Source organism: Neophocaena asiaeorientalis, unplaced genomic scaffold (genome assembly GCF_003031525.2).
Source record: "Neophocaena asiaeorientalis asiaeorientalis breed wild unplaced genomic scaffold, Neophocaena_asiaeorientalis_V1.1 scaffold1, whole genome shotgun sequence".
Taxonomy (NCBI): domain Eukaryota; kingdom Metazoa; phylum Chordata; class Mammalia; order Artiodactyla; family Phocoenidae; genus Neophocaena; species Neophocaena asiaeorientalis.
This window is the reverse complement of record NW_020171981.1, coordinates 5481257-5493585: the sequence shown is the minus strand read 5'-3', so window position 1 is coordinate 5493585 and position 12329 is coordinate 5481257. Positions and strand designations below refer to the sequence as shown.

The window sequence follows — 12329 nt, the reverse complement described above, 5'->3', positions numbered from 1 at the left end:
ACACACACACACGGGGAAAAGGGGTGATTAAGTGTCAGCTCCAGGACAGCGGGTGGGGCCCAGGCCTAGTGTGAGGGGCTTAGAAAGGGGTGGAGAGGCCTCAGGGTGGGCTTGTCTGTATTCTCTTGGAGCTGCCCCCGGCATCAGGGGCCGAGCCAAAAGGCCCTGCTTCTCCCTCCCCCTCCTTACCTGGGTCCCCTCCGGGGCCTAGTCCCTGGCCTGTCCTCCCCAGGGAGCATGAGATGTGAGACGGGATGTGCCCTGGATGGTAGGGGCAGGGGTGGAGCCGGCCTGCTTTGGTTGCAGCCACCTGAGAAGAGCAAGCTGCGGCTGCTTCCTGGTCAGCCAGTCTCTCCAGGGCTCACGTGGGGACCAAGCTAAGCTGGTGACACCAAGCGCAACAAGGGCTGTGCGGTGTCCTGCGGACCGCGACCCTGTCCCTGAGGAGCGCACCGGGAGGGGCCGCTGATCCGGGTCACCGATTCAGGGTCCTGCACCGCAACCCCCTCTCCATATCTAGGTTATGACTCCCAAAGGGGCCTCCCCCCAGGAGATCTGGATGGGTGAGAGCCTGGGTCTCCTGCTTCCAGAACCCCTCAACCCTCCAGAAGGCGGCGTGGAGGTGGACATGCCAGGTTTGAAACCAAGCTCTGCCACTTGCCTGCTCTGTGACCTTGGGTAAGTCACTCATTGTCTCTCGGACTCAGTGTCCTTGTCTATAAAATGGGGATGGTGATCCAGTTTTCCCTCGCCATTAGGTTCATGGGAGGATTAACATCAGGGCTGCATATGCAGGTCCTTCGCTCTTACTTTCAGAGAATTTGAGAAACGGCCAAGTGCCAAGAGTCCAGAGGGCAAGGCGGCAGCTCCTGGCTGCCTCGAAGGGCTCCCCCAAGGCAGAAAGGGAAGCAGGGGCAATGAGGGCTGGGGAGGAGGCTGCTGAGAGGAAGGTACAGCAATAGATGAGCAGAACAGCAGGTTTTATTCTGGGCGACCTGATCCCAGACACCCTCATCCCATCCCATCCCATCCTCATCTCTCTGCTTATTCCAAGCCTGGGGTCCACTGGGACAGGAGCTGGAGTCAGAAGGAAGGATGTGGCCATGGGTCGTGGCTGCTCTGTGAGTGGGGAGAGAAGGGAGGATGAGGCCAGGGTTGGAACTGGAGCGGCAAAGAGAAGAGAGAGTGGGGGTCTGCGAGGACCAGGCCCCGGTTCTCCTGCCTTCCCCACCCTGACCCTCTGAGTCCAAGTGCTTGGCACTGGGGCCCACACACCTGGCACTGCTGAGCACTCCCCACCACTGCCTCGGAGGGGCAGACAGGTCTGTGTGCCCTTTCCCATCCGCCCCCCTCACCTGCCCCAGCCTTGAGATGGAGGCCACCTTACTCCCAGAAAAGAGACTGGCACTGCCCAGCCGGACCCACCTGTGTGGGCCCTCAGTGCTGGTCCAGGATGAGGGGCACCCGGGCGCTGTCCACTTGCGGCGGCAGCCGCTCGCCTGTGCGCACATTGAACATGGGCAGCGTTGAGAGTGGCCGGGGCACCTCTCGGCTAGCTGCCATCTGTCGCAGCTCCTCTGTATTCCCGCGGATGGTGCAATGGTGGACCATCTGGATACTGGGGACACAGGGCCAACAGAATCATCAGCCCTGGGAGTCAGCACCCACTTTGGGGTCCAGCCTGGCATCATCTCTGAGCCACCCTGCAGTCTTCCCCACCTACAATGTGTGGGGAGACACACACGGGATAGGTGGGGGAGGACAAACAGGAAGTTCTATGGTGTCAGCTTAGTGTCCAGTGACTGAGGCATGGGGTCTGGGTGCAGACATCCTGGATTCAAAGCTCTGTGTCCTTTGCAAGTTGCTCAACCACTCTTTGCTTCAGTTTCCTCAGCTGTAAAATGGGGATAATAATAGAACCCACCTCCTAGGATCGTTATGGAGATTAAATGAGAAAATGCAGGCTGGGTGTTTAGAAAAGTGCCTGGCACATGGTAAGAGTTCCTGAGATACTAAGACATGAATAGATACCTACAGTGGTATTTATTACCAGAAGCCAGTGTTTGCTGGGCTCTATATTGTTTTTATATTCTGATGGTGATCCCCTGTGTCCCTTCTAGCAATCAGTTCCCTCTTCTAACATTCTCTCCCAGCACCGAACCTCCCTCCGCTCCCCGTCATCCCCATCTTAGTCTGGCAAATCTACCTCCTCCACCTTTTCCTAGCTTTTGCCCAAGTTCTTTCCTGCTGGGCTTTGACTGCCTATACTTTGGACCCTCAGACCTGGGCTCCACTCCCTCTGTAACTTGACCCCCTCCCGCCCTGCCCCAGGCTGTCCCTGGCATTGCTTAGCTCCAGACACACACAGTCTTGCTTCCTGTGTTTTGGACCAAGGCTCCTTGAGGCTGGAGTGTGGTCCCACCCTCACCGGACTGGAAGCCCCAGCAGCGCCCAAAGGACTGACTACCACACCCTTTAGTAAGTCCTACCTGAGCTCTAACTCCAGTTTCCCCTAAGAAGGCTGAGCCTCGTTCTCATCTGACATTCTCATGGGCTTGCTTTCTGCTGTCCAGGAGCAACTTCAGTTCGTTTTGAGAAGTAGGGTAGCACAGTAGTTAAGCAGGAGAACCTGCTTTGGGTCTGAGTGTGAGTTCCACTGCTTACTGGCTGTGTTACCCTGTGTAAGTTACTTAACCTCTCTGTGTCACCATTTCCTCGATTGTAATGCAGTTGTTGTATGAATTAAGTGAGTTGAGGCAGAAAAAACATTTACATCTACTGGTCAGCATGCAGCAAAAGATAGCTATTATTGTGGGGAGACTTCCATTGCTATCATTATCATTGGGTGTTGTTTTATTATAGTAGGCCCACTGATAAACGTGGCCTCCAGTGGAAGGATGTTTCCGAGCCCTTTTACATGAACCCACCCACATTTGTGGGCTCAGCCTGGAGACCTTTTCCCAGACTACCTGGTTGCTGGGTCAGACAAACAACAGGGACTTTTCAGTACGGACAATAAGAACTGGTTTTCTTAAAGGGGTGGGGGCCCCAGGCAGGGTGGAAGCAATCCTACTTACTGCTGGATTACTGATCAAATCCGGGAGGGGGAAATGATCCCTACCCATGCCCATGTCTCAAGTAGGGGACACAGACTCCAGCTAGAGCCTGAGAGATCAGACTACAGAAAAGTTTTTCTAGCTTCCACTGACTGTGCCGGGGAGGGTCAAGATGAGCTATTGAGTCTGGAATTCGGCAAGGAGAGTTGTCCAAAACACAAGTTTCCATTAGCAGGCAAGGGGAGGCTGAGAGGGGACGGGAGCAGGAAGCGTGTGGCAACGGAGGCAGCCTGGCAGGTAATGATCCCTCCGGTGGGGGAGGCCTTAGTTGATGGGCCTCCTCCCCACTCCCAGCCCCACATCTGGGTCTCATTACTCTAGTAACACACACAGGTGGAAAAACGTTCTGTGGACAGTTTTCCAGAGCAGCAGCAGAAGTCAGACCCGCGGTGCCCTCCTCCGCAGTCCTTCCACATCAGCACTTGGGCAGAAAAACCAACTGGCAGGCATTCTCCCTCTCCACACACACACGCACGCACGCACGCACGCACGCACGCACGCACGCACGCACAGCCCCTTGAGCCCTGATCCTGACACACAGATCACAGGAGAGGGTCATTGGGCTGGAGGTTGGGCTAGAGGATGTTCTGACCAATAAAATCTGACGTAGGTGAAAAACAGGCAGCAGGATCACAATTTTGGATCATTTGAAAAATGAACCTGAACAGGCAGAAAGAAAAAAAATAGGATTTTGTAGAAATAAATCAACACAAAATCCAAACCAACAAGGGCTGACACCACGCACGCGCACACACAGGGTAAAATTGGTTATTGACTCGAAATTGATGGAGGAAGCATAGTTTCCTGACACCAGCAGAGCTAGAAAGTTGACCCAGGAAAGGCAGACCTGGTGGAAGTAACTGGCCAGAAGAGAATCCCCGCAGTGGCAGGAGAGGACACTCATCAAATTTGGCACAGGCCCCCAAATTGAGAAATAAAATCCTCCTTGTAAAACTTACATAGAAAATCACTGATCCCAGTGGGGGAAAATTCTACCAAATAAAAATGAAAGCAGGAAAAAAAAGCAAATCTTTTTCATTGCTTTGTGTAAAAAGTTGATCAAGGAACTAAATCGACTTAGATAGATCAAGGAATTACATTTATGTTCACTCGGGAACATTTATTCCCCATAAAAATTCAAAAATGTTGGTATAATTCTGATTCTAAAAATGTATCGTTTAACCCAATGGATTTATATGGTGGGGTCAAAATGGTGGGGTTAAGGCATCCTAAAATCAGCTGGCGAGAACATACACACCCCGTGGGTCCACCTGCTTGGCTCACTCGGCCACAGCCCTTCTTCCCAGGCTCCCTGGCACGTCGGATGCCCACACTACCTGGCGTCTGCCCCACCCAGGGGGGAACAGCGGGGCTACTGTGACCCTCACAAGATTCTGGTGACCTCACAATGCTCCCCTGAGGTCACCACAGGGATAACCTGACCACCCCCTGCACCTGAGGCACGAGTCTGCCAGCGTGGGTGATCGTCCTTAGCCCTCCTTCTGGCCGCCCAGGGCGGGCAAGGCTCCGGCCAGAGCCCTACAAGGAAGCCTCTGAGGGAACCAGGAACTGGGATGCACCGCCTCCACCGAGGAGTAACTCAAGGGAGACTTCCAGCCACCATCCTGGAGGCCCTCGCACCCAGTTCCCTTCACCGGCCCCAGGAAGAGATGAAGAAAGACACTTCGCTGCTACCCGCATCTGGGCCCTTGGCCTCAAACAGTGCCCTGGGTGCCGTCCAGCAGGCCAGCACGTCCGGACTCCCGAGCAAGAGAGGGACTGGGTGCCACGCCTCCTCCGAAACCCACCGGAAGCCCAGCATATCCAAAGTGATCCTGGAGGTCATGGCGAGCAAGGGGGCACGCAAGCGCGTGTCCCTGGCTACCCTGAGGAAGGCCGTCGCCGCCAGCGGCTACAACATGACCCGCAGCGCCTGGCGCTTCAAGCGAGCGCTCAAGGGGCTGGTGGACAAGGGCATGCTCAAGCAGGTGACGGGCAAGGGGGCCACAGGCTCCATCTTCATGGCCAACAAGCATGCCTCCAAGTTCAAGCCCGAGGCAAAGAGACGGCAACAGCAGCAGCAGCGGCAGTCGGGGCAGTGCCGGCCTGGGCAGCGCCGGTTGCCCGAGGGCTCCAAGCAGGGGCACAAGAGGCTCGCCAAGGGGGTTCGCAGGGCGGCCAAATGCTGCCGCAGTTAACCAGGAAGGCTGGGCAAGCAAGGAGGGCTGCCAGCCCCGCCACAGGCTCAGTGCAGTGGGGATAAAAGGAGCCTAACATTTCACACCTGCCTCCTGGAATCTCTGGGGTTCAAGGGAGAGGGAGAGAAAGAGGTCTGGGGGCACAGAGGACAGGTAAGGCCATGGGTGGGGAAATCCTGGGCAAAATAAGAGTGAGATAGATTTGGGAAGGGCTGGAGGGATTGAAAGCACCCAGATATTAGCTGGTTCGACCGCATCATCTTGCAGGTGAAGAAACAGGCCAGAAAGAGTCACAGTAACTGTGTGGCAGAAAGCAGCCTAGAACCCGAGTGTCTGACTCACAGCGAATCGTGGTTGTGTGTGTGAGTGTGTGTGTGTGTGTGTGTGTGTGTGTGCGTGCACGCACTGGAAGCCTTTTAAGTTGCTTTCTAAAGCTGCTTCTCAAACCCTTTCTCCCAGGGTGGCATCAGATCCCTGAAGCTTGGCTAGGTCCCCTCTCCTGTCCCACTTTAGACTCCTCCATGGAGACCAGAAAATGAGAAAGCCAAGCCAGGCCAGGTTGGGCCCAGCGCCCAACCAGCCGAGGGCTGGAGCTCACAGGCCAAGGGTAGCTTCATCACCCCAGAGGAATTTGGTTTGTCTGCTGCTCATGGAGGTTGGAGGGTCCAGCCTGATAGTCTAGGAGACCTCCCACCCAGCCCCCAGATTTCCCCTACTCACTCAGAGGTGGCCAGGTCTCTCTTCAACCTGGAAAAACAAGGGAGGGGATTAGCTATTATCCACAACCCCTCCTGGTGCCAGGCCAGGCAAGGGGCCCTTCCTCCCTTCCTGGCTGAGGACTCTGCTCCCTGAGGGATCTGGGTCCCCACGTGGCACAAGTGCCACAAGGAATCCCACAACGTGAGCACCAGCCCCAGTGCCCTCCCTGCCCTCAGCCCCCACACTCACCGTCCCTCCCGCCGGCAGCACATAACGTAGGCCAGCAGCAGGGTGAGCAGCAGGGCCACCAGCAGGGGCACCAGGAGCGTGACCAGGGCGTCGGTCAGGAATTCTCGGGCTGTGGCCTCGGTGGGTGGGCAGAAGAACGGGTCGTGCTCCAGGATCCCATCACCTGGCGTGGGTACCTCGTCTGCTGGCTCTGGCACTGACTTGTCCACCTGCTCAGAGAGCCCAGGGCTGACCCAGGAGTGGATGGCCAGACACAGAGAACCTCAGGGCGCAGGGCAGGAGTTCTGGGGCCACTCTGCTCCATGCAACTGCGGGGATTCCTCCTGCCTGGCCTCCCCCAGCTCATGTGACCGAGCAGAACAAACACTGGTCTAGGTGCCAGGAAAGAAATTCTAGGAGAGGCAGGACCGCACAACGGTTAGAGCACAGCTCTCATGTCTGACTGCCTGGGTTTGAATCCTGTTTCAGACAAGTGCTATGCTGCAATGACTTACCTCTAGGTGCCTCAGTTTTCTCATCTGTAAAGTAGGGACGCTAATAGTGGTACCTGTCTCCTGGGTGGTTGTGAGGATAAAACATGTTGATTGCATGGTGCATTGCCCATGGCAAGTGCTCAAGAATGTTGATTACCAGTTCCTGCCTGTGCTGTCGGTCAAGTCACAGGAAGGGTTCCTAGCCCTGGGAATAAGATCTCTAGGGACCCTAGACCCCTCAGCTCAATATCCCAAAGAGCAGTAGTGAGCATATTTGGTTTATAACATGGGGGTGAGAGCTATCTGTCCCTTATTTTAGGCCAATTTGCTGTGACACCTTAGAGGAAAATAGAGCTGTCACACAGAGGCCCTAGGTGGAGAAAGGAGTTTGGAACCATCCTGTGGGAGTGATTGTTCTAGCTGTTCCGTTGGGCACAGCTGGGGCTCCAGGAGCTGGTGATCCCTTGTCTGGATTATGGGCTCTGTTGCCCTCTTGTGGGAGAAGGCAGAACACGTGTGTGCGCACGCGCGCGCGCGCGCGAGTAGATAATTGAAGAAACAGGGAAATGGGATGGGATGGGGATGGAGGAGACCGTGATGGGGGTCATGCCCCGCCCCCACCCCTAGAACCAGGGTCCCTCCTCACCAACAACACGTTGCACCAGTCAACTCGGAAGTGAGGTGCCAAGGTGTCATAGCAGGACAGCAGTGGAGGCTGGCCCTGGGCACAGCGAGCTTGGCTGTCCGGGGATGCCACCATCTTCAGGCAGGTGGAGAAGGGTGAGGAAGAGCCCACCTTGATGTATACCCTGGGTCCAGACAGAAACCACTATCAGAAAATTGGGGGTATCACTGGGCACTGGAGATTTGAGGGTTATGGCCACCCTGAGATCTGGGGTTATGGTGAGAGTACACAGAGCACCCAGCTTCTGGGGCCTTGGCCCCCAGGAATGTCCTTTGATGGATGGATCTATCATGTCCTTATGGGCACCAGGAAGTGCAGAGTTCAGGGTAACTAGGGTTTGGGCCCAGGAAGGGCAAGAGGGAGGAGATGAGGGGGTGGCCAGAAGGAAGTGGACAGTGATGTGATGCTGGGAAGTAAAGATGTGCACGGTGAGCGTGCAAGTGGTAAAGCCCCACTTGGAAGTTAGGGAGACCCATGTTCTATGCCCACCACCTAGACAAAAGGCAAGCTGCCCCCTCCTCCAGGAAGCCCTCCTGGGCTGCATGCCTACCCTTCCTTGCGGCCCTCGATAGGAAGGGGGACTCGGCCCCCACGGTCCAAGGCAGAGGTGATGTTGAGCAGCTGGAGTTCCCCTGGCTCCCAGAGCCCCCCCAAGGCTGTGAGGAAACGGCCGGCAGGTGTCGAGGGCAGCACCTCCTCTACATCATGGCTGCGCACCAGGAACTCAGCCTGGTATGGTAGCAGGGGGCCTGGGAGGGCCAGGTGGGCACCTTAGGCCGTACCCAGCCCCCAGCCCTGTGTGGATCCTTCCTAAGCCTCCCCCCATCCAAGCTGGTCCCCGTATCCCCTCAGCTCCCTTCTTTCCTCCCTAATACCCCCTATATCACAGGCCTCAAACGCCCTTCGTCCACACCCACAGCCTCAATTACTCGCCCAAGCCTCCACCGTCTATCAGCAGAGCAGCCGAGAATACGACTCCAGAGTCTTTCCAGGGTGCCCTGCTCCCCACTACTCACTTCTACACCCGCCTTCCAGGGGAGATCCCCCAAGACTGGCATTGGTGGGGTAGGGGTGGGGCGGGGCTGGCGGTACCTTCTGGGTCTCCAATCAACAGCACCAGCCTCTGCCGGGTGGTGTCAAAGCTGTCCCGATTGTAGGCTGTGACCTGGAGGATGGGGTAGAGGGCTGAGAGGTGGGGTTAGGAGAGAACCTAACCCCTAAGCCCGGGTGGTGCGGCTGGGCCTGGCGGGAGAAGACTGAGATAGCCCACCAAATTAGAGGTATGTGAGCCATGTAAATGAGTGAACGCCGGGTCCCTGTTGCATGCGACACAGCCCACTGGGGCCCCTACTGGTACCTCGATGACCTGGCGTCCGCGATCTGCTGGGGTGGCAGTGCCATAGAGAAAGCCAGGCTGGTGGGGGCTGCGCTGGGCGTAGCGGAGCCACCTGGGCAGGTCTGGGTGTCCCTGGAGGTGGGCGTGGTAGGTGATAGGGACGGTGGCTGGGACAGCTGGTGGAAGGGAGGAGAGGGGATTGGAGACACAAGAGGAGCCTTCACCAGCCCTGGGCCAGGAGCCCGCAGCCCACCCCAGTGCCCCTCAGGCCCCTCTCACAGACGACGAGCTCAGGAAGGTGCAGGAAGTTTTCGCGATCCAGGGTGTGTACAAAGACGCGGCCCACGAGCGGGTGCAGGGTGGTCTGCGGGGCCTCGGTGTGCCCCAGCCCTGCCAGGAGACCTGTGGGGACCCACGACCCCCAGACACACGGCCCAGCCTCAGTCCTGGCCAGGGAATACATCCCCTTTTCCACCCAGCCCCTAGTGGCCCTGAGGGAGTGGAGAAATGTGTGCGAGGAGGCAGATGGATTTGCTGGCTCCCAGGCAGGATGGGTTGGGGCCCTGGCTGTGCCGCACACTTTAATCAGTGACAAGACCCAGACCTTAGTTTGCTTTGGATTCACGGAAGCCCCTCACTCCTCATTTTAGGCCTCCATTGAGGGTCACAATGGGCAGGGACTGATGTCTGGCTGAAAGGGGTGTGGGGTGCGTGAGTGTGTGTCTGTGTGTGTGAGTGCGTGTGTGTGTTAAGAGCACTTGGAAAAGACCCCCAAGCTGACTGTGGGAGGCTGGGGGGGGTAGGAGGGAGGGAGAGGTAAGGACCCCTTGGAGGAGGCAGGTAGCCATTCTGGGGCCCCCACCCGCCTCCCCTAACATACAGAGGGGAGAGGGCCCACACTAGAGGCCACTAGGAGCTGAGCAAAGGGGAGCCTGAGCCCAGAGTCCCAGGGAGAGGACCTGCCCCAGTGACCCTCACACTCTCCCAGGGCCAAATTTAGCCTGGACCCAGAAAGAAGCCAGCCCATTAAAGGGCCCATGGCGCTCTGGGCCTGTGCAGTTAGGCACAGCCTAGCCTAGGACACCTTGCCCCTCAGAGTTCCCAGCCAGCCCCCCATATCCCAGCTCCCAGCCCCAGTTCCCTAGAGCCCCATCGGCTGTGGAATTTACACCCCAAAGTCCCTCTAGCCCTTGCCTCACCCCGACCCCCAACCCCTCCCCTGAGGAACTTCTCACCCCCCTCAACCTGGGCCTCTCCCCTGAAGAAGACCCCAACTTACCCAGAAGGAGAGAAATCCAGATTAGCACTGCTGCCATGGCTGTCCCAACCTGGCGCTGCCTGTGAGTGACAGAGACAGGAGCAGGGAGCAGGCAGGAGGGAGGAGGGAGGAGGGAGGGGGAAGGACAGGAAGATGTCCCAGAGCAGCTGGGCCCGGCTTCAGCCAGTGGGACCCTCCCCTTCCCCACCCAGAAAGGCACTAAATCTAGGGTGGACACCCTCCTCACAGGATGAGGTCCCTCCAATAATCCCCTTCTTGGGGCCAGAGTATATTTTCTAAATCACCAACCTGACTGCCTGAGGCCCCCCTTAAAACGCTAATGGCTTCCATTGCCCTGAGCGTCGCAGCGGCTGATGGCTTTCAGACCCTGCCTATACCTGGCCATCCTGTCCAGAATCCCCTCTCTTCCTCCTTACCCCCTCCCCGCACACACACACAACCCCAGGCTTCTACCCTGCCTCCCTCTGCTGTCCCACAACCTGATAATCTCTCCTGAGTATACACCCCTTTGCACGAGCTCTTCCCTCTGCCTGGAGCTCCCTTCCTGCCCTAATCCTACCTTTCATCCTACCTTCTACTCACCTTTCAAGACGCAGCACAGGCATCCTCTCCTCTCTGAAGGCTTTCTGTCCTCCCTCCTGTGTGGCACAGCCAACCACACAGTGTTGCGGGGTGGCCTGGGATCTTGTGATCTTTGCATCCCTGGACCTAGCCCAGGGCCTGGCAACTAGTAGGTGTAGGGGGCAAGGTGACAGCTTCATGAACAGCACATGAGGGCACCCATTCACCCAGCCCTCTCCTCAGACTAGGCACCCCCAGCATGCGCCCCAGGTCCGGGAAGAGAGAGAGCCTTGGACAGAACCAACCATGTAGGGACAGGGAGTAAAGGAGGCCTACAGGCCTGGACATGAATCCCACCTTGACCCATTCACTGGAGAATATGGCCTTGAAAAAGTCATCTGCGCTCTCTAGGCTCTGTTTCCACAACTACAAAGTGACAAGAACGGTGCTCTCCTCTAGGTGTCCTTGTGAGGACTCCACAAAATCATGAAATTAGCACATATTTACAGAGCACCTGCTATGTACCAGGCACTGAGGGGGCAGAGATGAGCAGCCCCTACTCAGGTGGAGCTCTCATGCCAGCAGGTGATGACAGCTACCCTCTGCCTGCTACTATGTTGAAGGTTTTACATAGATTTACATATAGTAACTCATCCCATCCCCACGGCAGTTCCATGAAGCAGGTATTATCTTTGTCCCCATTTTACAGATGAGAAAACTGAGGCATGAAGGGTGTATAACTACACCCACACTACAGACAGCTGAATGCCCTGTAAAGACCTCAGCCCGGTGCCTGACTCAGTCCAGGATGCTGCCAATGTCCTTGCCGGTGGGGTACCACTTCCCCTTCCTTCCTGAATCTGCCAAAGGATCTCAGTACAGGTGTGATGGAAGCGGTGTGCCCTTCTTTCCCTGGACTACCCATTCAGAACAAGCAGAGGGGCACTCTCCCCACATGCCCCGAGAAGGAGGCAGGGAACTGTGGGTGCCAGCGTTCCAAAATCCTCGGTACCTGTGTGAGCATTCTTCCCGGGCCTTGAGACATAAGGGGTTGCCACCACACCCCCATAGGCGAATGTCCCAGGCAAGGACATCTGGGACCTGCCCTGAGTCAGCCTGAGAGGGAGGGTGTTGGCCTGAAGATTGGGGTGACCGGTGGGCATGTTACTCAGTCCTTGTCCCTTCCTGTCTCTCCCCACATGACCATCCCACCTGTCCTTGGATAGCCAGCAAATTCCAGAATGAGTGTCCACTTAGGCTCTCAGACAGGGCAGGGTATGTCCCAGAGTCACCTTGGTACCTCTCTGCCTTCTCAGAGATGGAGGGCAAGAGGAAGAAAGGAGGCAGAGGAAAGTCAGAGGGCTCTGGGGGAGCAGGCAGAGGTGCCAGAGCCTGGCTAGCTGCCCAGGCCTCAGCCCCTCAATGGCTCCATGTGATTCCCTCCCTCCCTGGCTGCTGCCTCTCCTGCTATTTTTAGAGCCACCCAATCACACCCTCAGCTGTCTTAAGGTGGCATTGCCCTAACCCAGTGCCACCAGGCCCACTGAGGCCAGCCTTTCTTACTGATCCTTCTCTCTCTCCCCAAAATCAAGGGAACCAGGGACTGGGCCAGCTGCAAGTCCCTTGAAAGTCTCCTCTGCCCCACAGATGACCTCCCCACCTCAGAGCTGTCTGGATTGCAATCTGCTGCTATAACACTGAGTGCCTTCCGTTCCTTGAGGCTTAAGGGTGGT

At 56.9% G+C, this 12329-nt stretch overlaps 2 protein-coding genes across 2 annotated transcripts; one reads left to right on the top strand and one right to left on the bottom strand.

The window, feature by feature from the left end:
- Positions 1-1437: 1437 nt before the first annotated feature.
- Positions 1438-10072, bottom strand: SGCA (sarcoglycan alpha). The gene is made up of 9 exons (XM_024745537.1): positions 10036-10072; positions 9036-9158; positions 8778-8932; positions 8513-8585; positions 7971-8169; positions 7382-7544; positions 6263-6471; positions 6035-6061; positions 1438-1618 (listed from the first exon to the last, which is right to left on the bottom strand). Exons 1-9 carry the CDS (start codon positions 10070-10072, stop codon positions 1438-1440), a joined length of 1167 nt encoding a protein of 388 aa, XP_024601305.1.
- On the top strand, positions 4787-5314 carry LOC112400023 (spermatid-specific linker histone H1-like protein). The gene has a single exon (XM_024745541.1). The coding sequence runs from the start codon at positions 4787-4789 to the stop codon at positions 5312-5314; it is 528 nt and encodes a 175-aa protein (XP_024601309.1).
- Positions 10073-12329: the final 2257 nt, after the last annotated feature.